The sequence below is a fragment of the Myotis nattereri genome (genome assembly GCF_964212035.1).
Source record: "Myotis nattereri genome assembly, chromosome: Y".
Classification (NCBI taxonomy): domain Eukaryota; kingdom Metazoa; phylum Chordata; class Mammalia; order Chiroptera; family Vespertilionidae; genus Myotis; species Myotis nattereri.
In genome coordinates this window covers 12949953-12976968 of record NC_138094.1, presented here as the reverse complement: position 1 = coordinate 12976968, position 27016 = coordinate 12949953, and the positions used below count along the sequence as shown (strand labels likewise).

At 41.0% G+C, this 27016-nt stretch overlaps 1 protein-coding gene across 1 annotated transcript in view; it reads right to left on the bottom strand.

Moving 5' to 3' along the window:
* The window catches only part of LOC308512339 (centriole and centriolar satellite protein OFD1-like), a gene marked incomplete at both ends in the record, with an annotated part of 114819 nt that overhangs the window by 51004 nt on the left and 36799 nt on the right, over positions 1-27016 (bottom strand). The window contains 8 exon segments of the mRNA XM_081082113.1: positions 11035-11043; positions 11571-11618; positions 13134-13316; positions 14205-14299; positions 15879-15952; positions 17956-18020; positions 18022-18048; positions 21554-21640. Of these exon segments, the coding sequence (XP_080938239.1) occupies positions 11035-11043; positions 11571-11618; positions 13134-13316; positions 14205-14299; positions 15879-15952; positions 17956-18020; positions 18022-18048; positions 21554-21640 (588 nt within the window).

Here is a 27016-nt window from a genome sequence, read left to right as displayed (position 1 = left end):
TTATTTTTTTTTTAAAGACATGAAGGAAACAAAGAATTATTAACATACTACAATCACATTGAAGATGTATATGGGTATTAACCGCCATTTCAATTTTATACTATGATTTCCCAAAATGGAATGGTTTCTGAAGAACTGTCTTAAGCAAAAAGGTAACTGCTTTGTCAGACTATGGACAAATAAGAAAAATACAATCTTCCAAAACTCAATCAGGAAAAATCAGAAAACCTGAATAAGCCAGTAAGTACTGATGGAATTGAAGCAGTAATTAGATAACTTCCAGCAAACAGAAGTCCTGGTCCAGATGGCTTCATAGGGAAGTTTTATCAAACATTCAAAGAAAAACTAATACCTAATCTCCTCAACTATTCCAAATATCCAAGGGAAAGGAACACTTTCTATGAGGACAGCATTACCCTAATCCCAAATCCAGATAAAGCCACTACAAAGAAAGAGAATTATCCCCGATGAATACAGACCCTAAAATCTTCAACATAATTTTAGCAAATGAGATCCAGCAATACATTAAAAAGACCATACATCATGACCAAATGGCATTTATTCTAGGAATGCAAGGCTGGTACAATATCCACAAATCAATAAATGTGATATATCACATTAACAGACTGCAACACTCAAAAATCACATGATCATTTCAATCAATGCAGAAAAAGCATGACAAAATCCAACACCCTTTTTTGATAAAAACTTTCAGTAAAGTAGAAATAGATCATATCTCAACATATTAAAAAGCCATATATTACAAACCTACAGCCAATATCATACTCAATGGCTAAAAACTAAAACCATTTTCCCTAAGAATAGGAAGACAGGGATGCAACATAACAGGATATAAAATTAACACCCAGTAAACTATGGCATTTTTATATACCAATATTGAACGCTCAGAAAGAGAAATAAAAGAACAATCCCAATTAGCACTGCAACAACAACAAAAAATTGAGACTTATGAATAAACTTAACCAAAGCGGTAAAATACCTATACTCAGAAAACCATAGCACATTGAAAAAAGAGGTAGAAGAAGATATAAACTAGAGGAAGAATATACCATGTTCATAGATTGGCAGAAATAAATACCATCAAAATGTCCATACTACCCAAAGCAATCTTTAGGTTCAATGCATACCTATTAAAATACCAATGGCATATTTCACAGACTTAGAAAAATACTCTAAAAATTATACCAATAAAGACCTCAAAAGCTGCAGCAAGCTTGAGAAAGAGAAAAGTTGGAGGAATAACAATACTAGATATCAAGTTATACTAGAAAGCCACTGTAATCAAAATAGCCTGGTACTGGTACAAGTATCGCATACAGAGCAATGGAACAGAACTAAGAACCCAGAAATTGACCCACACCACTATACTAAACTAGTATTTGACAAAGGAGGCAAGAGCATACAATGGAGCAGAGGCAGTCTCTTCAAGAAATGGTGTTGGGATAATTAGACAGATATATGCAAAAACATGAAATAAGACCAACTTATACCATACACAAAATAAACTCAAAATGGATAAAAGACTTAAATTTAAGTTGGGAAACCATAAAAATCCTAGAAGAAATCACGGGCACCAAAATCTCAGCCATCTTACACAGCAACATGTTTATGGATACAATGCCTAGGGCAAAGGAAACTAAGAAGGAAATAGACAAATGGGGCTACATCAAAATAAAAAGCAGCTGCACAGCAAAAGAAACCATCAAGAAAATAACAAGAGCCCTGACTGGTTTGGCTCAGTGGATAGAGCGTTGACATGTGGACTGAAGGGTCCTAGGTTCGATTCTGGTCAAGGGCATGTACCTTGGTTACAGGCACATCCCCAGTGGGAGGTGTGCAGGAGGCAGCTGATTGGTGTTTCTCTCTCATCGATGTTTCTAACTCTCTATCCCTCTCCCTTCCTCTCTGTAAAAAATCAATAAAAGTATTTTTTTAAAAAGAAAATAACAAGAGAGTCTACTGCATGGGAGAACATATTTGCCAATGATACATCCAATAAGGAGTCAGTTTCCAAAATATATAGAGAACTCATACAATTTAACAAAAACAAGGTAAACAGTCCAATTAAAAAATGGGCAAAGGACATAAATAGACACTTCTCCAAAGAGGACATACAGAAAGCCAAGAGACATATGAAAAAATTCTCAAAGTAACTAATCATCTGGGAAATGCAAATCAAAACAACAATAAGGTACCAGCTCACACCTGTCAGAGTGGCTATCATCAAGAAATCAAATGACAGCTGTTGGCGAGGATGTGGAGAAAAGTACACTGCTGGTGGGAATGCAGACTGGTGTAGCTACTGTGGAAAACAGTATAGTTTCCTCAAAAAATTCAAAATGGAACTCCCATTTGACCCAGTGATCCCACTTCTAGAAATATATTCTAAGAAACCCAATGCACTCATTAGAAAGAATAAATGCACCCCTATGTTCATAGCAGCACAATTTACAGTAGCTGAGATTTGGAATGAGCCTTAAGTGCTCATCAGCAGATGAGTAGATAAAAAACACTATAGTACACTTACACAATGGAATACTGTGTGGCAGTAAAAAAGAAAGAACTCTTACCATTTGCAACAGCATGGATGGACCTGGAGAACATTATGCTAAGTGAAGTAAGCCAGTCAAAGAAAGATAAGTATCACATGATCTCCCTCATGTGTAGAATCTAATGAACAAAATAAACTGATGAACAAAAATAGACCCAGAGACATAAAAGCATGGAACAGACTGTGAAACCTCAGAGGGAAGTCAGGGGAGGGGAGGTGGGTAGGAAGAGCTCAATCATTGAACTTGTATGCATATATGCATAATGAGTGAACACAAATAATGGGATGGTGAGGGCCTGTGTGTGTGTGTGTGGGGGGGGGGGGGCGGGCGTGTGCCAGGAGCAGGCTGGAAGAGGTCAATGGGGGAAAGAAGGGGACTTCTGTAATAGTTTCAACAATAAAGATTTTTTTTAAAAAAAGCCACTGTTGGGGAAGATTAATGAGAAGCAACTCCTTTAATTTTCTCCTCTTTACATGTTCAAATTTATTTCAGAAATGTATTAACAATGGCAATACTCAACTCTAAGACTTTGAATAATTTATGCTTATAAAGGTCCTCCCTCAATAAATGAAATAACTCACTAGGAACAGGCTGGCATTTAGTAGCTATCATACTATCTGTAGTTACAACCAAGGAAAACTTACTTGGGTAATGAGAGGAGATAGGTCTGGCAGGAGGAGCACCCAAGGCAGTTCCCAAGAGGGGCATGTCACCAGCAGGATGGAGGCCATTCACTTCAAACTGTATCGGCATGTCTGCTGCATCTATAATAGGTACAAATGAGTGTCCCAGGAGTCCTTAACAACAGCAAAAGAAGGCAGGGCAGTATGGGGGTAACTTTGGCTGCGCTCAAGTCTCAGCCAAAGCAACCAAGCCAGATCTTTTCCTACAGAATTAATCCTAAGACTTTCAGCATACCACTTGACAATCTATTTGCTTCTCAAAGTGTTATTACACTTAAAAGAATTAGATTTGTTTCCAAAACTAGATTTATAACCCAACAGGAAAGTGACAGAATTCACCTGACTTGCTGATAATTATATGAACTCCATTTAGATAGTAAAGCCTTAACAAAATTGTTAAAAAGTTAGTTGCAAAGAATTTACCAATTTTACTAAGCTCTTTCATTTAACTGTTCAAAGTAGAGTACTTTCAGATTTGACAATGAAGCTCACAATGCAAAACTACAGATTATATGCAAATATAAAGATTTCCTAGGCTAGAGAGAACCTTAGAGCTGACTGACTTCTATATCCTAATTTTATACTTAAGCAGTATGCTCCCAGAGAACAATCTAAGGCAGAGCCAGAGCCAGGCCTCCAGTTTTCAGATAAGGAAGCTAATATACTTCCACCTCCATTCATTCACTAAGAATGAGGTTTCTACATCTGATGCAGTCATCAGAATCTGTATAACTTAAATAACTTAGCATCTTCATATTCCATAAAAAGAAAAAAAAATTAAGAATCAGGTATTTTAATCTGAGGCAATCCCAAACTTGGTAAATTAAGTTAAGGGTTCACTTGTGAGCTTAGCTCCAACTTTGAAATTATTGGTTATCTTGAAAATTAAAAAAAAGTAACACTCAAATAGACCCATCAAAATCTGTGATATAAAAAAGGTAATACATCTGTATCCATGTTTTTATCACAAAATACAAATGTTGTAATTTTTAAGGCCTTTGATTTAACAATGGATATATTTCACCAAGACTTAGCTTTCTACATTTTCAACTGTTAAAAACTGGTACTTACATTTAAACTTACGTTCAAAAGATGATCCAAATTCCTCATTATCCTCAAAAGATAGTTCATCCACATTTGAAAATTTATGTCTGTCTTGAACTTCAGTTTGTCTTTGATAAAGACTGGGTTGAAAGAATAAAATTCATGAGTGTGAAGTTGTAATAAGGTAAAACCAAGAGCACAGGGCTATGAAAAGCCTTTGTGACTCTGGAAAAGGCTCTAGGGCGGTGGTTCTCAACCTTCCTAATGCCGCGACCCTTTAATCCAGTTCCTCACGTTGTGGTGACCCCCAACCATAAAATTATTTTCGTTGCTACTTCATAACTGTAATTTTGCTACTGTTGAGAATCGTCATGTAAATATCTGATATGCAGGATGTATTTTCATTGTTACAAATTGAACATAATTAAAGCATAGTGATTAATCACAAAAACAATATGTAATTATATATATGTTTTCCGATGGTCTTAGGCGACCCCTGTGAAAGGGTCATTTGACCCCCAAGGGGTCTCGACCCACAGGTTGAGAACCGCTGCTCTAGAGAATGAACTGTGCTCTGTGAAAATGAAAGCTGTCCTGCACTGGGCACGCTCCATGCAACTGGCATCATTCCAAGTAATCAAGACATTAGCTTGGGCACTCTGCAGAACCACCTTACACTGTGAGGCAGGTATTAATTATATTGCTGACAAGAAATAATGTGGCACTCTCAATGCTTTTATATTTTCAAGAACCACAAAACGTTTTTGAAAAGAACAAATTCTGCACAGCATCAGTATGAGTCAGCTGAAGATGCAAAACTACAAGCCCCATGTGCATCCAAGTGCCCTAACTCCCACATGGGTGTGCTGTTTCTCCTCTTGGCTTTATCATGAGAAAGCAATATAAATAAATGCACATTACACGCATTAGGACCATGATGGACACATGTGGCAGTTTTCAACTCTGTACACTGGGAGTGAATCAAAATATGCAGACAGATGTCCAGCCTGGAGCCCAGAACTAAGGAGTCAGAGTGCCGTCCATATGGATCAAGCACAGACAGGAGTCTCCTATGCGCCTCAATCCCAGCCTGGGTGACCCGCCACCCAACTTCTACATACGCCATTCTACTTCAGCAATCAGACCCTACAACCCACTACCAATTCAGTATTTATCTCAATAGACAAATTAGACTTTTGTTTGGACTAAATGCCCAAATATTTTTTAACTGACTTATTTTTTTTGAAGGACTTTAAAATTAAAATGTGTGAAACTACTTCAAGTTTAAAAATAAACTGAATTTGCTTCTGTAGATTTTGTATGTTGCTTTTTTATTTCTATAAACCAAGTCTATTCATAGAACTATGAAAATGCTTACTGCTACCATAGTGCACTGTGTACACATCAGGTTTAGCAAACAAGGAAAAATTAATTATTTGCTAAAAGGAATTTTCCCCAAATAATTCAGATGATTCTTGAAGATTACACATCATCTTACAATCTGATTCTACACTCCACATGGTCTTGAGCGTCACTTTAAAACAACGCAAAGTCAGGGCCATTCAGCTAACCAGACTTGGCTGGGCCAATCAGAATGTGGAACTTACTTGGCTTTCTGCTCCAGAAGGCTTGAGAGTGAATGGATGGAAAGGCTGTGCCTAGATTCAGTTGCTGAAGGCGGAAGCATTCTTTCAGGACAAGGACTGGGAAAAGCAAAGGCCTGGGATTGGTCCAGACCTAAAGGGCAAAAGGTATCAGGACAAGAGTATTACAAATTACACAGTGAAAACAGCAACATGGTTCCTAAGGAGTTTAATTTGAAAAGAAATTCTACTATCCTTGCAAATAGTTGAGTATGATGTATAACTGACCCACATTATTAAGGATTCAGCATTAATAATAAAACTAATCAGCAGTAAGGGAAAAGCCATTGATTACCATTCTCTGAACACGTCTGCATGTCAAGCAAAATGCTGAACTTGCTCTAACCCGTTGCCTCCCACAATGTTATGTCACAGGGGAGAAGTCTCTGGTAAGCAGGCAACCATAGGTGCAGTGAGGATGAAGCTACTCAGGCTAAAGATTTCCCAGGTACAGCAAGCATAGACTTCTCCTCCTTCTTGCTCTCTACAGCTCACTCACTCGTACTCAGATAAAAGGACCATGAAAGTCCTGAAACCCTTTCTGCAGAAGCTTACCTACATGAGTGGAGGCAGACTCTTAGATGCTAGTGGGCTTCTAGCAACAGAATACCGAAGAAAGCTTTTTCTAAGCAATCAATCTCTTGCTCTAGCTCTTTCATTCTTGCCTTGGTGTGATTACAAACTAAAGATCAGAAATGTGGGAGCAAACAACTGTGCTTGTATTTGGATGATTTATGATCCTTGGTGTAACTGTCTCTCCCATCAGCTTTTCCTGTTTGAGATGATTTTTTTTTCAAGAAATCCCTGCTTGTTTCACCAGTAGGAGACACCATAAATCTGCTGGCAGAATGATGAAACAGAGATGGCTTTGGCTGGGGGCTAAATGAAAATAATGTGACCAATGAGCAGGAAAAAAAATTCAAATATGCTTGATATTTTTTTTAAAATGAAGAGAGAGGTATTAATAAGAACAAATATGCACACTAAACAATTTCTGAAGCCAATTCTTATTTATTAGCATTTTTTGAGAGCTTTATGTACCAGTTATAACTTCATAGACCTTGTTTTTAGGCCTTTTTTTTTTAGTCCTCATTTAAAGATGTATTTTCCATTGAAGAGTGAAAGGGAAGAGTAGAGGAATAGGGAGAGAGAAGAGAAACACTGATGTGAGAGACACCTCAACTTGGCCTCCCACATGCACCCCCAACCAAAGATGGTGAGAAAACCCACAACTGAGGTATATGTGGTTGACAGGAATGGAACCCACCATCTTTTGGTCTGCAAGCCATTGCTCTAACCACTGAATAAAATTAGCCAGAGCTAGGCCTTCCTTCTTAATGCATGATATTATTTCACAACCCACGATCCACAATCATATTCATAAATTTGGTAACAAAGCCTAAGCAGACCTGAATTCACTGTTGATAAACTTTACCTGAACTGATGCAAATCCATTCATTACCTTTATTTATTCTACCCAGCATGGATAGTCACATATTTGACTGCAAACATGGTTCACTAAAGGATGCTGCCCCAGAACTCCCAGGGCTGTGGCAAAACCACTATAGGGCCCAATCTATCTATGCTAATACAAGTTTATGTGGTTGTTAAGCCCTCACGCCGCAATGCCCTCATGCCCATCACATCCATCATCAGGAGGCTGCGTGCACAGGTGGGCGCAGACTTGATGCTGTGTGCACGGAGGTGGGGCCTGGCAGCTAGCTTCACATGGCGTGGCCTGGGGTGCCGCAGTCTTTTTGCATCAAGGGTTCAGGAATTTGGAGAAGGGGCTGACACATAAATGGATACACTGGACAAGAAGTATAAATTTGGAAGGGATGGGGGAAAGCCAGGCGGAAACCAGCTCTCTAGTGGAGTGGCTTGCCGAATTTCTGGACCCATGGCTTTTTATTTACACATTTTTCCCTTTAGCAAAATAAACACGCATATCAAAGGTCAGGTTTGATAAACAGGAAAAAATTATCAGGTTAGGGGAACTGCTTTTGGCCTTTCCTCTAGCAGCAGGTAATAATTTGCAGATTTTCAGCCCTGCTGAATATCGAAGCCCATCAGCCTTCTGGTGAACTTCTCGCATTTATTATGACCTGCTGGTCTTAGCTTCTAGCACTGGGGGTCCCGAGGCTTTACATGCCTGCAGGCAGGGACCCTACTCCAGCCTACCTCTTTGGGGCAATTCATCCAGGAGCCTACATCTTTGGGGCGATCTATCGTGGGGCTCCAGAACTGAGAGGGCACAGGCCAGGCTGGGGGGCCCCTTCCGCCTGACTGCAGGAATTTTGTGCACCAGGCCTCTAGTCGATAATAAAAACATAATGTGCTAATTAGACCGGACAGCCGAATGACCTTCCAGACATCCTTCTGGACAACCTTCCAGACAAAGCCACAGCTGCGAGGTCCGAGGCGAGCCACCGAAGGTGAGTGCACAAATTTCATGCATCAGGCCTCTAGTTTTCAGATAAGGGTATGAGGACCTGCAGCCACAACAAGACTAACAACTCTGCTCCTCCCACATTACACCTGGGGAGCTAAGGCTAGGATATACAGGTAGGGAGGTGTACAGATGCTGGGACTCCCTAAGCAAAACCTGAACATGCATAGCCAGTCTTGTGGCCGCTACTCTCCAGCAATGCCTCCAGGGCAATGCATGTGTTTGAAAAGGTTCCATCCTCAAACTATTCATCTTTCGAGATCACTGTGATTTCAGCTGTGGGCAGTTTAGCAAATAGGCGTGAGAGAAAATAAGGAACAGGGAAGGAGTCAAGAGATAAAAATGAAACTAGTGTGGAAGATGGGAAAAGGAACTGAGGAGGAGTGAGTACAAATAGGAACTGAGGAAGGCTCCAGGCCAGGAAATGTGGAAACCAGTTCAACTGCTAACACACAGAAACTTTCTTTTTGAGCTTTGTATCTCAGCTTCAGTACACCTGTTATGAAGAAGAGGCAGGCAGTATGCATCCTCAGGGCAAACATGCAGTAACATGATAGCAGTAATCCTTCTGAGTATCTGATGTGTTGCAGGCACTCAACTGAGAGCCATCTCATTTTGCCTTCTTCACCATGGCAAAGTAGATATTCATATCCCCATTGCAAATGAGGAAACTGAGGTCCAACTGTAGCTGGAGAAATCACTGGGTCAAATTTTTCCGACTTTAGTGGTAGTGGGTGGCTCTTGCAGTATCTTTAGAAAAAGACTTTTCTAAGACTCCCATGGGAGAATGAATGTATTTTATTGGTGTGTAATTATATTTTCTGGTCTGCAGGGTTCACTGTCCCTTAGCCTAGTCCTGAAAAGAGTGCAGACGGGGCTCCAGCAGAATCAAAGAGTAGGGCCAGTATCCAGAGTGTCCATTCCATGGTGGAGCAGGGCATGATTTAGTGTCAGGCTACATTTAGTACATCAGTACACTGTGTGAAGTCTACATGGCTGTGGGTCACAGGGTGAGTAGAGGGAGGTAAGAACACCATAAGCTGGGAATCTGAGGTGAGCAGCGAGAGAGAGGGGCTTCTTTGTTCAGGAGCTTAAAAATTAAATATTCCTGTACTTGCGGTGGCATGCCTATTTCTGGCTACTGACTTATTCCCTGGTGTGACAGACTAACAGATAAGCAACATCACACGTCATGCAGACCTCACTGGGCATGGGTCCATTGTCTAGTGCCTTCCCACAGTGATCTTTAGGTAATAAACTTGGAGACTATTAACTGCAATTCCCTGGCAAAGCTGTATAAACGGCATGTCTCTATTACCTAATCTTCCTTTTACTCCTTCCCTGTTAATAACCAGGTTATTATAATGGTTATCACAAAGAAGTTAAATGTGTCCAACCAAGGTTAATCAGTAACTTCAAAATTGAGGTGCAAAAACATAAACACTGTATATAATCAATGTGATATATACTAACCTCTATCTAAAGCAACTGAATGACAGGTCCACCAGTCACTCTGACATGTACTGATACCAGGGGGCAGACACTCAACGCAGGAGCTGCCCCCTGGTGGTGAGTGCGCTCCCACAGGGGGAGTGCCGCTCTGCTGACTGACCTGTTCCTGGAGGCCCACCAGCCAGCAGCAGTAGCCACTCACTCCCTCAGTAGTCCTGCAGGTCCAATCTCTAGAGAACAGGCCAGGCACCAACAGACCAGTACCACCAGCACAGGGCCACTAGCCTCCTGAAAGTTGGCCTCAGGCACCGCAGCTGCTTCCCCTCCCTAGACACTCTGCAAGGAAGAAATCTTGACAATCCCTGCGAACGTCAGGGACAGATCTGGATCCTGGGCAGGCAAGGGCATCCCACCACCTGCCCAAAGGGCAGATTGCGTTCTCCCCCCACCGCCCCTCCATCCCATACCCTTTGGGACAGGCGCCAGATGCAGGCAAGCACCACTGCAGCAGAGGAGCTTCTCCTGATCAGGACTGACTGGGCATGAGCCTGCGGCAGGTGCAGCAGGATCAGGATGAGCGAGAGTGGTAGGCAGTAGCAGCAGGTGGCGCTGGACTGCCAGTTTCAGCACAATCCCCACAGGCCACACTGAGGGACCCCACCCATGCACAAATTTATGCAACAGGCCTCTAGAGTGACATAAGTCACCCTGCTTCTCACATATTTTACTCATCTCTCAAGGAACACGTAAAAACCCTGAAGGGTCAGATTGATCTTATTATCAAGGTAACAAATATAAAAGAAAAACCAAGGTCCATGAATTTGGGAACCTCTGTGCCATTACACCTTTCTTATTTGGGGTACAAGGCTCTTCCAAGCCAAAGGAACCTATAAAAGCAAGTCACGTTAGCTGATGACTGACTGGTTGGTATTCCTGAAATGGACAGAGTTTTTACTTCTAAGATGACATATTTCTATGGCTTTTCCCCTACTATGAGAATTACTGAAACTTAAGTAATGATCATTACATTTCCATATATACTGGAAGTTTTACACATACACATTTGTAAGTTAAAAATCTCTCTAACCTGTCTCAATCTGCTTCAGTTGCAATTTTAAATCAGCCACCTGCATAGTTAACCTCCTTACAAAAGCATCATAATTTAATATCTGGGCATTCAGCTTTGCAGAATGCTCAATCTGAAAAGATTTAAAGAAGGGAAGAAATCAATGTAAAAGAAATCCCAGTTCACTTCAAAAGGAACAAGTCTTTTATAGGGCTTATTCTCTTTTCCATTTTGCCCATTCTGAGCAGCTTCATGCATGTAGTCCACAGGTCCCTAGAAAACAATAGAGCACACAAACAAGTTTGCCACCTCCATTTGCACTCATCTCTAAGAACAGTTCTATAAGGTATGAGGCAGACACCAGAGTGTCAACAATTCTAAGTCACAGGGCAAGAATCAAGAGACATTACTAGAGGGCACAATCGAGACTGGGACAATTTTTGTTTATGAGTGTGCTTTCCTTGGGATTTTATTACTGTTATAAATATAGTTATATCATCACCCAAGAATTTCTCAGGTGAGAAGGTTACCTTAGAATAGTGGGGGGATAATTTTTGATGTTAAAACCAATCTGATTTACACTGGTGTGACACACACAAGGCTTACATGTGTACACAGTGGATCAGACTAACACCTGACCAAATAAAGATCAGTACTCACTTCACTTTGCAGCTGTCTCTGCAGAGCCTCCTTGTGAGTTTCAAACTTCTTATGCCCTAACACGAAAGCAGCTCTTGCTTCCTTCAACTGTTTCTGCAAATTTACCAGTTCAGGAGGTGGTTGAGCTATAACGAAGAAGGTAAAAAAGCCTGGTGATTATCAACAGTAAGTTTTCCCATCTCACTTAGCAAAAGCAGCTAAAGATATTTTAAATTGTTCTTTCTTTTCTTTGTACACATGTAGTTAATACCATATTAATTCTATGGAATGGACTAAGAGCACAAATTTCAGAAGAGTTTAATGCATGCAGAGGCAAAGTTCACTACTCTTTTCTAATGCAAATGAAAGAAATTCTTTCAAATCCTTTAACTAACCTGAAAGCCCACCTCTTTCCTCTATCACACACAGGAGGCATAAAAGGAGTTCTCCATCAAAACCTGTTAAGTACCCCTAGGTCTAATCTGATCTGTGCACCAGTCAGCAACACTCAGGGTTCAAGCAGACATCAGATGGAGTTCCACCATTTCAGTCACTGAAGAACCACTAAAGGGTGATTCATGTAGGTTAGCCACTAAGGGTGGTATAGTTCTCTGGGCTAGTAATCGGGCCATGCTGTTAACTCCGTGGGCCCAAAGTAGGAGTGGGGAAACTTACTTCTGCCAAGGGCCATTGGGATATTTATTTTTAGTTAGTTATTTATTTTTAAATATATTTTATTGATTTTTTACAGAGGGGAAGGGAGAGAGATAGAGAGCCAGAAACATCGATGAGAGAGAAACATCGATCAGCTGCCTCCTGCACATCCCCCATTGGGGATGTGCCCGCAACCCAGGCACATGCCCTTGACCGGAATCGAACCTGGGACCCTTCAGTCTGCAGGCCGACGCTCCATCCACTGAGCCAAACCGGTTTTGACATGGATATTTATAACATCATTTGCAGGTCATACAAAATTATCAACTTAATTAGCCTCCTATATTTGGTCAAACATTTAATTAACTCACCCCTAATGCCTTGGCAGGGCCAGATCAAAAGATTTTATGGGTCTTCTATAGCCTGTGGGCAGGACAGTCTCCACACTTGGCCTAAACCATCAGGGAGGGAAGAATTCCCAGAATTGGGAGAGAAAGATCTGGCACAGGCACAGAGCAATGGTGAGAGGTCATCCTGTAAGCACTGGATCTTGCCTTGCTGAGAGGCACAGGGCCAGCCCACAGCCAATATATACAGTGGGGGTGAGGATGCAATGGTGGAGAGGGAATAATAACCTCAACCTCACTCTCATTCCTCCTTCTCAATGGCCAAATCTGAGCAGCAGAAAGTGAGGGGAGATTTGTACAACCCAGAAGGCAGATTTGTAGTTTAAAGATACTTCTTAGTGACACTAATAATATACTATAGTAATAGCAAGCAAAAAAGGAAGTAACTTCAAATTGAGAATCTTAATTTTATAAAAATTTTCCTGATTGAAGCCTTCCTTACAGATACAAAGCATAGTGTCATAATATTAAGCTAATATGAATTACAAAGACATGCAAATCAGGAAAAAGACATACGGTTAAAAAGATGCAAGTTTTCATTTCTGCTCTCTTCCAGTTGTTGTTTAAGTAATTTATTTTGAGCCTGAAGCTCTAATTTCTCTTCTTTTAGAAGCGAATAGCCACTCATCTCTTTCATCTCTTCATTCAGCAGGTGGTTTTGCTTGGTTATCGCCAAGAACTGGGCCTTGAGAGATTCGAGTTCAAGCTGGAATTGAAAAAAAACTTGCATTTGAACAGTTACTGCAGTACTTCTTATGCAAAAACTGGCAGGCTGCTATAAACTGGGTGTCATAGTAAGTAAGGTCACTGGACAGAGGACTCATTCTCTGCAGTAAGAAGAACCTGATTCCAACATGGAAGCTCATCTTTGCCCTAGAAGGGGCGGGGGAAGTTCATCCAACCTTATACTTATGCAGAACCCTGGCCTACAAAGCAAGTGCTTCAGATTAAGTTTGTTGCCCATTTTCCAGATACAACTAAGGTCCCAATAGCAATCACAGACTGCAGCAATGTTTATAAAAATGAAAAGCTGAGCTATCACAAACATGCTGTGGTGCTTTCCTTTTCATGTTTACATACAAAAGTCTACAATGTTCTCAAATAAATAGATCATTACAGCTGCAAAAATACATTTTATGTGCAGGATATATCCAGGTACATCAAGTTCCAGCTCTGTCCTTCAGAGAGCACACGTGATGAACAGCAAGAAAATAAATGGCATGTGAAAAACACATCTCATTCTGTTTTATCCTGTAAGATCCCAATGTAATGACAGGAATGTTCACCTTCTGCTGATGGGAAGGAAGGAGAGGCTAAGGCAGAAACTAAAAGCACTGGCCACCTGCTATGGGCTAGGCACATAGGTCAGCTCACCACGGAACCTCAACCACCCCAATGATTAAGGAACTTGTTCCAGGCAACAAGCAGGAAGGACTAAAAGGAAGAACTACTAAATTAACTTAAGTTGGGCCTTCTTAGTCATAAAATAAACAGTCTAAACACATCAAGCTAAATAATGTATGGCTGAAACTAAAATTTCATCTACTGCCTTGAAGTTTTATCGACTTCAAAAAACAATAGGCTTAGCAATTACCTCAAGTTCTTTCACACGAGTTGCAGAATGATTGCATTCTTCTTCCTGTTTTGAATTGGTAGCCATGGACTGCTCTTGCACAAGAATAGGTTTTACTGAAAGAGAAAGCCAACCAATTAAAGATGTTTTTCTAGTGAATAAAAACTCATTTAAGAATTTATGTACAATGTCAGACCTAATGACGATTATTTCATCATCTAAAATAGCAGGTGTCATAGTCAAAAATCAGTAGGGAAAGTAAGAAATAAGTCCTATTACCCAACAGGTGATGGGAAGTCTTAATGGTCACATATATTGTGAACTTTCTTCCACTACACATACCCACCAGTTGCACCAGCTGCTCAGAGCCCTCATACACAAAGATCTGAATTTCCTTAAATACAAAGATTTGTCTTATGATTTTAATGTCTATTTCATCATTTCCACTTCATTCAATATGAGTCTATGCAGATATATCATTAAAAAAAAATTAGCTGACTACATGATGGTACTAATTCCTAAGAAGTATTAGTCTAGTTTTCACAAGATAGTCACAGAGGAGCAGCCACACACTGGGTGACCTTATGGGTCCTTATCAAGTACCCAGCTCTGGTTCCTTTGAAATTTCTACTTAAGTTCACTTCTTTTCATAGACAAGTTTCTACAAATATACTGAGACATAAAATATCAAGAGATTGAAAAATTATTCAACTTTCCTACTCCTGGGTTAGTTATAAAACAGTTTAGGAAGTTATATGTCAGGTAAAAATATCATGAGGCATAAACACATGTTACAAGTAAAAGAAATAAGGAAACAGGTCACAGGGAATGGAGAAGTTAAAATTTTCCATAAGTAAAAAATGAAGTCTCTCATGCTTAAAACCACAATGAGCTATCACCTCCCACCTGTTAGAACAGCTATCATCAATAAATGGATAAATAACAAGTGCTGGCCAAGATGTGGAAAAAAGAGAAGCCTCATACACTGTTGGTGGGAATGCAGACTGGTGCAGCCACTATGGAAAAACAGTGTGAAGTCACTCTCCCCACCCCCACCCCCCAAAAAAAAATAATAATAAGAGCGGCCATATGTTCTAATAATTCTACTTCTCAGTATATGTAAAAAACAACAACATGCCAATTTGAAAAGACATACATGTGCACCCACATGTTCACGGCAGCATTACTAGTAACAGACAAGATTTGGAAGCAACCTAGACTACCATCAATAAATGAATGTGTGGATACAGAAGATGTGATATATTACTCAGCCACTGAAATGAATAAAATCTTGCCACCTGTGACAACATGGATGAATCTAAAGGATATTATGATGAAATAAGTTACAGAGAAAAACAAATACCTTATGATTTAACTTACATGTGGAATCTTAAGAAATAAAAATAAACAAAACAAAACAGACAGGCCCATAAATATTGATAACAAGCAAGTGGTGGTCAAAGGGGAGGGAGGAAAGTAGATGGGGGAAGAAAAACCTCCTGAATACCCTACCTCTCTCAGGTTAAGGTCATTTTTGATACGTAAAATTAAAAGAACAAAATAATGATTAATTTTGTAGTAAAAGTAAAATGTAAGCTACACACACACATATAAATTTAGAACAGGCCCAATTTAGGAAGCTAATAACCTATACCAGAAATTTACAAATGCAGCTTTCTTCTCCACAAGAATCACCTTTATTCTTCCTGTCCTCTTCACCCAGTCTGTTAGATCTATCGATGTAGTCATCCTTTAGCTCAAGTTGATACCTGAGAATTAGAATGACCAAAATGATTTTCTTGTCACTTTCCTGAACAGATTCCTATCAATGTATGGGTTTCTGTGGCACCCAGGCACCTAAGGGCATGAACATGGCCATGCATAACTTCAAGGACTATCAGTACCAAAGCCCAGAGATCCAAATTCTGAATATAAAACCTGCTACAATCCTTTAACTTGGTCCCCAAAACTCGTTATTGTGAGGTTATTGAGAACAATTATTCCATGGTGGTCTGGATTGGCACACAAAAGTAAATTAAGTTCAATTTACACTGGTACAACTGACTCTAAATCCCAAGAACAAGAAGTCAGTCACATCCACCTGCCTTGCCTTGCACCCCATCCCCACCCCAAAGAACTTTTGCCCTCAAGGGCTGGGCATAGGGTTCGGGGCCAACTTCGACCACCCTCATATCTGGGTTAGCAATACCAAAAGCACACTTTCAAGTTTTACTTATCTCCACCAACTGCCACTAGCAGACGTTTCAGTTGAGAGAGATGGTGAGTATCCTGTGAATTCCCACCCTTGCTCAAGTCATAGAGGATACCCAAACCAGACAACATCAAACAGTACATGATCTGCGAAGCAGTGGGAAAATTAACATACACATTTACTCATTCATTTAGCCCTAAGGGTTTAACAACTACAGACATGTCAGCATTTGCTATTATACTCGAGAAGCTGACATACTATATGTATGTCATCATTTCAAAATCTATACATGGAAAGGTACTATATTTTAATTAGAATTCTTTTAAAGAATAAGCTCAGTACTATGTAATGTAAGTACTATGTAATGTAATCTCATGACAAATTACGGGCAAGGCAGTAAAAAGAGACCACTTATTAAGACATACCAAAAGTTAGTTGAGTCATCTCTTCACCACAAATTCATTTACTCAATGAATATTATATGAACACCTGTGTGCTAGACACTACACTGAGCACTGTAGAGAAAAGTTACCATATGGGCTTGATGTCTGCACTGAGTAGTTAATCACTGCAACACATTAAAACTCAGATTATAGGGAAGTCATAGTAACCACAGTTATCATATTTTCCTTTTCCTGTATAATTTTTTTGCTCCATTGTTAATTTCCATTTATTTCTTTTGATTCTGGCTTTGCAGAATCTTGAAGGAATACAGGGCACATGTTACCTGATAAGCACTAAAACCACTAGGCAGAATAATTTATAAATTGATAGATACCTCCATCGTAGTGGCAAGTATGAGGCGGGAGAGGAAAAGAGAACTAAAAGGGATTATAATTCCAGCCCTGGTCAGCCTGATTCAGATGGTTGAAGCACTGTCCAGTGCATTGGAAGGTCATGGGATCAATTCCTGATCAGGGCACATACAGGAGGCAACAGATCAATATTTCTCTCTCATGCTGATTTTTACCTGTCTCTCTCCTTTCCTCCCTAAAATTATTATTTTTTTTTTTAAAAAGTGAATTTTTAAAAAGTTGATCAACCTGTGGGTCGCGACCCCTTTGGTGGTTGAACGACCCTTTCACAGGGGTCGCCTAAGACCATCCTGCATAACAGCTATTTACATTACGATTCATAACAGTAGCAACATTACAGTTATGCAGTAGCAACGAACATAATTTTATGGTTGGGTCACAACATGAGAAACCGTATTTAAAAGGTCAGAAGGTTGAGAATAACTGCCTTAGATCAACCACTTTTATAGTTTATCTACAATGTGAGCTGAGCAACTCACAATGTGCCATAAAATGAAAGCAAATCACAGACCCTCAATACATGTTAGAAAAGCTATGAGTAAGAAAGAGCAGAGGATGCTATTCCCTATACTGTAACTCTGTAAAATTATCTTAAATATTCATGGGAAAGGCTTGACTGTCAATAAAAAACACGTATTTTTTTAAACACTATCACCATAAAATGTTAAGTCTTATCTACTTCACTAGTATTGCTGTGTTTCCATCAACTTATTCCAAATCTATTACTTGTTTAAGAACACCAAACAATTTCTTTAGAATTTCATTCTTGAGCTTTTGGTCACAGGTCTCCTCCATGCTCTTTATATTCAGGATCCTGTCTCCTAAGTGCATCAGCCACACTTTTATGATTTTCTTCTGTAGCCTCTGATATTAGCAAAAATATAAAAAGCAAAAAAATAAAACTGTAATTGCTGAAGTAAAGACTTTAGGAGAAAAAAATAACATAATTTTAGCTCCACAAGCTAAAACTGTTATGTGACTGTCACTGCTGGGAAGTAACTGGAAAGAGCTGGAGTTCTCCATCTATTTTATGAACTGACCAAGTTATGTGGGATCTGAAGTAGCAGATGGAGCAGCATGGTGCACCAGGCTGCAGGGAGTGTGCAAGTTTCAAGACCAAAGTGCTTTTCATAGAAGATGATGAACACTTAAAAAATGATTGCAGGTAATAAATGGCCATAATAAATTCAGAGAAAAGCTACATACCAAACTTAAGTTAGTGTACTTTTGCTTTAGTACTTATTTCTTCAGTAAGATTATTTCTGTGAGGTTTAACTGATCAGCCCATAGGTATGAAAGACAAAAGATTTGTTTCTGATATTTAATAATCTAGTGATTGAATACTGAAGAGTGCTGAACAATAGAAAAAGATAGATAGGTCAATCAGAACTTCCAAATACTGAAGAATGGAATGGTCTTCCCTTTGATCGAGCCAGGTAAGTGCTAGGGAATGCTGACCATTCCAAGCAAAGGATAAAAGCTCTATGTGTTAGCACCCTCTGCTGACTAACATGTAAAGCAAAGGAGCAGTAAACTATACTTATTAGCTTACTAGATGCCTGGTGCACAAATTCATGAATGGCAGGGGTCCCTCCACCTGGCTGATCACGGTGGTCTCACACAGTCCTGATCTTCTCACCCAGTCCCAATTGGGGCTGGGGTGGGATCACAGGAGGGCTCCAGGGCAAGTCTGGTCCTGTCTTGCCTGGTCCTGATGGGCCCCACCCCAGCAGCAAGCAACTTACTGGTTGGAACATCTGCCCCCGGGTGGTCAGTGCAAGTCGTAGCGACCAGTCAGTTGACCACTCGGTCAGACACTTAGCATATCATGCCTTTATATATATAGGTTGTAACTCACAGCACAGAATGTTCAGCATGAACTTTCCCCTGCCCCTGGTCTTGGAGACCGCATGTTCTTCTAAGGCTCTGCTCACCAAATTCAGCTGCCACATGAAGTAAATTGCATTGTGTGCGTGGAAACCCTTTGTAGGCTCCATTGCTGTGTCTTTACTTCGTTGCAGTTCCAATTACTCCAACATAAAGACAGACACCCTCATTATCAGGTAACACCATCATGGTAAGACCCCTGCTCAGCCTACTGCAGTGGTTTTTAAATAGGCCATGGGTCGCCCTAGATGGTTTGGTAGAGTAGGTACAGCCGCAGCCTGCGAACTAAAGGGTCCTAGGTTTGATTCCGGTCAAAGACACATTCCTGGATTGCGGGCTTAATCCCCAGTATGGAGCACATGCAGGAGGCGATGGATTCTCTCTCATCATTGATGTTTCTCTCTCTCTCTCTCTCTCACTCTGCCTTCCTCTCTGAAATCAATAAAAATAGTAAGTAGGCCATTAATCAAACGTTGCTGCTCTCCATCCAGTCCCCTCAAACCCTCTTTTGCTTTGACCCTCCCCACACACACACTCTGCTGCGGTCTGTAAAATGGGGTCAGGATTTCTACTTCAACCAAGGGCAAAGCTTCCACATGGCCCTCCTTCCCCGACTGTCTTTGCCCCCAGTCCTGTGGGGTTTCTCCCTCCTTCCCCTCCATCTAACTTGGTGGGCCCTGCTCTGCCCCCTCCTCATGTGACCTCCTGTCTGCAGCCTCCCACTTTCTCCTCTGGGGGCAGAGCTCTCCAAAGGCTGTGTGGGAATGGAGCGGGCTGTGCAGAGTGGGGTGGGGCAGACAAGGCAGTACAGGGTGTGCAGTGGTGGAGAGCTCTGTGGGCCAAGTCCAACCTTTGGAGAAGAGCTGGGGTGACAGGTCACCGGGAGGAGGAGGGAGGGATGTAGACCTTGTTCCGTGGGAGAGGCACTGGGTTCCTTGGCTGTCCCCACACAACAGCTTTTCTAGGCCCCTGCACAGCTATCATCCTCCACCTCTTGCTGCCTCCGCCTCAAGTTTTGGACTCAGTTTCTTTGACTCAGCCCCACCCCCCTCTCAGCTGCGTTCCAGGAGCCTGAGGCTGCACCTTGGCTTTGGGCAGCTATGCCTGGCCTGCCCCCTATAATGGTGTTACCCACTCTCCTGGAGTAGTTAGTGAAACTTAAATAAATATAAGCAGCTCTGAAGATTATAAATTGAGCACTGAGAAGGCCACAGGCTGCGGAGGGCTGCATAGTCCAGGCTCTCAGCATAGAAGCCTCCCCAGCCACCCGGTCCCTGCTGGCTCCCGCCCCCACCTGCCTCTGCCCAGGGCTCAAGACAAACCCCAGGAACTTCCTGACAGCTCTCACCTCACATCTCACTTTCCAGTCCAGCCCACCAGTGCCCACAGCAAGCTAACCTACTGGTCCGAGCGTCTGCCCCCTGGTGGTCAGTGCACGTCATAGTGACTGATCGACTGATCCAGTGGTCAAACTCACAGTGGAACTCCAGTAGAGGGAATAATTTGCATATTAGGCTTTTATTACGTAAGATATCAGCGATTTTCAACCTTATTTATCTCTGACACACATAAACTACTAAAATTCTGCAGCATGCCAAAAATATATTTGCCCATTTAAAAAAAACACAACAGGTATATTTTTGAATCGTTCACAATGAACCGCTATTTTGTGTTGACTGTTGTCTTTTTTTTTTATTTGAAAATCTAAGGAAAAAGAGGTTAACGCCCTTGACTACAGTCAGGTATGTCATCTTTTATATATTCTTGCAGCACACCAGTTGAAAATCGATGGCTTATTTGTCACTTTCCTTTTCTGTCATGATCAATTTACCACTTCAGTACTGCTTAGAACAGAGTAATGTAGCAGAGATGAAAAATAAAATGAATTAAAGCCTATATAAATGATCTAACCACATTAATGAAGACCAGGGCAAATCCACTAAGGAAGTAAGAGTCAACTAACAGTAGAACCTAATGGAAATGAAACCTGTTTCATAAACTAGACTGGTGAGCTTGCCATTAATGGCAGGTACAATGTGAAGAATGAAATAGTGGTGAGCACTTAGTACACACACATCCATCACCCAGTACAAATCAAGTCAGAGCCACTGCATTGAGTTACTACATGCACATGGAACCGTTAGATCTCAATGACTAAACATAAGTGTGTGACTGAACATAATTTGTTAACAGTTGTTAGCTTCTTCAAAGTACTGGTCTGGTTTTACTGTAGCCTGATGATGGTGTCTCACTGCTTTTCATCCCAATAACTAATATTTCAAAAGCAAAATCCTAGTCTTTGTTTCTCTCAACTTATGCCTTTTAAAACTAGCCGAATGCACCTTTACATCCAAGAACTCTACTTGGCAATTAGCATTAGAATAATTAGTAGTATTTGTTTTAAACTCACAGACTCTGAATAGTCAAAATGAAAACATTACTTACAAATCAAAAGCTTCAATTCTTTGCTTCAGTTCTGCTTCTCTGCCTTTTAGGAAATCGATATCTTCCAGTAGAAGCTGTATTTGAGCATAACTTTCTTTTGTTTCCATCTGTAGAGGAAAGCATTAATTGTAGCAAGCAAGCTGAGGAAAATAAGACAGATTTGAACTAATGGACTGCTTCCTACATTCCAGAGAACAAAGTACAGACAATTAGAGGAACAATTTCACTTTTAAAACATTCCATCTCAAGGTATGCATTTTGCCTATTCTAGTTACACAAGAATTTACCTCCTAGTCCAGGGGTGGGCAAACTTTTGGATGCGAGGGCCACAATGGGTTCTTAAACTGGTCCGGAGGGCCGGAACAAAAGCATGGATGGAGTGTGTGTGTGAACTAATATAAATTCAAAGTAAACATCATTACATAAAAGGGTACGGTCTTTTTTTCTTTTAGTTTTATTCATTTCAAACGGGCCGGATCCGGCCCGCGGGCCGTAGTTTGCCCATGGCTTCCCTAGCCCAATGACTGTTACGCTATATTACCCTAATATCCCTTGTGCAGAATATCCTGACACTTCCTTAACATTTTTGTAAGTTCTCCAGAAAAAAAAAAACAAAAAACAAAATGGGGGAACTTAACAAAGTAGAATCCCCATGGTTCAATAGTCGTCTGAAAGTTTCAATTCATGGGCGGTTCTGACTCAGAATGAACAAGCTGGAATGAAACTGTGAAAAATAGATCACACTTACATTTGCGTGTTCACTGAGCAAGGATTTACTGAATATCATGTCAAAAAGCACAGTGAGCTGGATATGAAAAGATGAACAGCTACAGTCCCCATCTTTTAAAAAATTCACAATTTACTGAGGGAGAGAGAAATAATACTACAATGTGATAATTTCACAACCAGAGTCCAGTCTCCACGGCAGGAATGATGCCTAAATGAGTCTATCAATGGGATTCAGGGAAGGCGTCACCAGGAAGCATCATTGAAGCTAAAGTTTGAAGGACAGGACAGTTTTATCAGGGAGAGAAGGGGGTGAACAGTTGGGTGGCAGAGTAAAAGTATGGTGCCTTTTATGAGGATGCCAAGCTTCTCCAGTGCCTTCAGAGAATCTGACTGAATGGAGACAGGCTGTCAACTGGTTGATCTGATCTAGTCACTCACTCATTTTAAGGTTCAAAGTGTTAGTCTGAACACAACCCATCATCTCAAAGACCAGTGCTTCCATTTATTTTTATAGCTAAAATTAACCCAATTCCCAGAAATGCCAGAAAAAATTGGAGAGGGGGTGTGGTCACCATTAATAACTGGGTTTTACTGAGAAGCTCCAAGAAAGGTTGACACTGGAAGGAAGCCTTTTAACTTCAACCATCTCCTGGTATCAGTAGTCCTGGCTGAGGAAACCATGACCCCAACCTAGTTAGGTCTGACAACCCTTGGGAAAGGAACTGTTTTTCCAAAAGAAACAATCCAATCTCTTTTGCTGGCATGCACTCCCCACCATTCCTCAACCTCTTCATGTCCTGTCCAGTCATTTTCTGGGTGACAAGATCAAATGGCCACATGGATGACACTTATAAGCCCCAGGCCCTTCTACTGCAGGGACCTTTGCCTTTGCTCAGATGGAAGCACATTGCATTTGGTTTCCAACTTCACCTAGAACCCCAACCTGCAACTCTGTCCTGTTGGTCCACCCTTATTCTTCCATCTGTCTGTATCCCCAGACTTACTCCTTGATGTCTGAGACTGCCACGTAGCTCTCCCTTCTCTCCTGGATTATTAGTCATCCACACTCTGCTCTGGTTCCGCTCACCATCATGCTGAACCCCAATGTCTTCAACTAAACAGGCTGCCTTTCTCAAATGAAATAAATTCAGCTCTATAAAGCTACACTCCTCAACTACGACCATTTTTCTGCCCTCAATGACCTTCCAAATCCTCCCAAGAGCTGCAACAGAACAATCACCTACAACAAGCATGTCAAACTCATGGCCCACAGGCCGCACGTGGCCCACAATGAATATGTTTGTGGCTCAGCGAATATAACAGTATGTAGCGTATTAATAAAAATTTCGTAACCTGATTTTTACAATAACCTGATTTACATAATTATTAATTACTAACTACATTTGCTAATGACTGATTATAATTGTGTTGCATTCATTTCCCTTGTGCGCCTTACGCGCAGGCGTGCCATTTCTCTCCATTAATACTAGCAGACAATATTTTAGCACCCGATGACCACATCATTAGTCTTGTACTGACTTGTTTGGTATGTGCAACAGGAAATACTTTGCTTTTGGAGAATGAGAAAAGTAGGTTTATTTGCATTGTGCTTATTAATCTGTCCAGTTATTCAGTGTCTGGGAAGTTAATGTTCAATGCAAAATACTAATTTTTATTAAAACGTTCTATTATTTTTTGTTAACGATTACTCATTTATTTTAGCCCTTTGTATCCAGCATGTCTTTATCGAAATAAACCTTTCTATGAAAATTGAAGCTTTTGTTTTGCAGCCCACATAAACTTGGTTCGTGTTAGTGTTTGAAATTCTTCACCTACATGCACTTGGTCTGGTCTACTTCAATTCCAGGTTGCCCACTTCAGCAGTACCCTCAAAACAGCTCGAGAATCCTGTCAGCTTCAGAGAGCTGCTCTGCTCCTTCTGCAACCCCCCGCCACCCAGTGGCCATTCCATACCTCTGGTCCTCTCCTTATCACTTAATTCTCACATCTGCTGCAATTTTAGTGAGGTTGTCTCACGCCCCTGACTCGGACATTCACTTCCACTCTTCCTTCCAGTAATCTCGAAAAAAGAAGTCTTAGTATCCTTTTCAAAGCTGATTCTTCCAGGTGTATTCTTGACCGCAGTCCCTACTAGTCCTCTAGGCCAGTGATGGCGAACCTATGACACGCGTACCATTTTGGGTGACACGCATCGAAAGAGACAAAAAATTGCGTATTCATATATTTGTCTCTCGCAATGGCCAGAGCTGGGCATCACTCGAGTAATATTATTACTCATGTTACTCATGATCAATTACACAATTCTAAAACCAGATGTAAGCATGTACATCAGTGTTGCGTAGCAAAGATACATTGTGAAAACATCCAAGATACACTGTTCCAATATTGGCATTAATATGAAAAGGTTAAGAATTGCACTATAAAGAGATTAATCTTTACTCAAGACACTTTATTTTTACTCGAGTGACAAAATGCCCAATTCTGGAAACGGCCTCATTATTGTCAACATGTGCCTCGGGTAAGCTTCCTGTGCGTTCGGGTGCATTCGGCAAACGGACGCACTTGATCGCCATGTTCATTAGGAGACAGGAGTGGGAAGGTTAGAAGAAAAAGATATAAGGGGAGAAAAATGGCGGAGGTATAAACGGACGTGTCCTGTGCCTTGTCCTGGAGCAGATAAGGGTGAGCAGCTGAAACGGGTAACATACAGCCCGAATAGGCAGAGGATATTCAGCTGAGAGACAGTCTGCAGCTGGGAAAGACAGAGAACTCCCAGAAAAAAAAGGACGGTTGGAGACTGCGGCTGAAACGTCTCCCTGTGTGCCGGCTCAGCAGCGGAGACTGTGCCATCTTGAGTGGCTGTTACAGACAACCAGAGATCAGCTACTAACCTGGAAACAAGGGATCTCAAGCAGCGTGACTGCGTGAACTCAGACGAGCACTGCTTCTTCTCACAGAAAGGTTAGACTTCCCCTAAAGGTGCGGTTTGCAATTCAGGTTGGAGAGAGAACCGCGCGGGGTGAAATCTGCGCCCCACAGAATCCGTGGCCCTTGGGACCAGCGTGACCCTCAAGTGGGGAAGGGGCCCCACAGGGCTGCTGGCAGAAGGGAACGATAAAAATAAGCACATAGCTGGACTGGATGCAAAAAAGCAGCCTCGGATTCTGCCAGTCTGCCGGGTGCTTGGTGCCAGGGGCGAGTGGGTGCGTGGAGACTGTGCGCAGACCTGGAAGGTGGAGGCTTGCAAATTCGCACAACTTCTCAGGCTCTTGTTGTTACAGTTCCCCTTAGATCCGTGTGTTTGATTATTAAACCCAGTGAATGGGATTCCCCAGGTGGGGTCATTCACATAGCCTGTAGGGGAAAGATCTTTTTGGGGAGCCTGGGAAACAGAGCGGGGAGTAATGATTAAAGAACCAGCTCTGGGCAGTGGACTTTCCCAAACCAGTTTCAAGTAACATAGAGAAAATAAACCCTAACTACTGGATAGAGAGGACTTATAGCCTCGGAGGTCAATCCAGACACACTGCCACCCAGAGGCAGAGCCACGAACTGTCTCTTCTGTAAATGCAAATAAAGGCAGTCTGGTAAACAAATACAACCTGCCTTAAAATCAGGACTGTGGTTTACAGCACGGAGGGACAGTGTATCGCAGGGAAATTCAACAATCTCCTAAATGCCTGGCAGGACTAAGGCGTGCCAAAAAGAAGAGTAGAAGATCTGAAGCACCTTCACTACTGCACATTTTTATCTTTTTTTCTTTTTAATTCTTTTTTCACCATTTCATAAAGAACCTATTATTATTTTTTTTCATCACCTGATTTTACCTTTGTAATTACTACATTTTTTTAGCCAGTATTATTGCTATCATTTTACCACTTTTTCAAGTGTCATTTTATTTTTTTTTCGTTATTTTATTTTGGAATTAGTGTTCTACACTCTATTTTCATCGTTCCTTTAGCATCAGTTCTCTCTATCTCACCTTTACCCTTAAGCCATAACTCTTCCTCACTTTTCCCCTTCTGTTGTCCTGTTCCTCTTACCCTATTCCTGCTTTAGATTTTCCCTATTCATTCTTTTTACCCACTGTCTAAATTTCACCCTACTTATATACCTAATTTCCAATCCCTTGCTCTAAATCCATACACACCTCTCTCTTCTCGTTCTTCACTACCCAATTTTTTTTCTCTGTCTGTCGTTTTGCTAGTGTTTGCTTGATTTTGAGTATATTTTTTTTTATGCTTGTTTGGGAGATTGTTTTGTTTTTCATTTTTATTTTCCTGTTTTGCTTTTTCTTTCTCTGGTTATTTTTGTGCTTCTGTTTTCCCTTGCCTCGCCTGATATTAGTGGTTGATTGTAGTTTGCATTAATCTCCAGGGATCTGCTGCTGGAATTCATTGGGATTATTTGTGGTTCTATTAGAGTTTTCTCCCCAAATAGCCTCTTCCCCACCTCTAATTCATTCTCTCACTTTTTTTTTTCTTCTTTCTTCTCTCCCTTTTCCCAATCTCATTTCGGCATTCCTTTTTGTTTTTTTCTTTCTCTCTTTAATCTTTTTCTCTTTTTTCTTCTTTATCCCCTAATTCTCTTCGCTCAGTGGTCACCTTTATTTGGGGTTATTAATATCGTAAATACATTTGTTTTCGGTGCCTTGTATGTTGTGCCTTGTTGTGTTGTATTTTGTGCCTTTAAATCAACGCATCAGAAAGAGAACTACATAACCA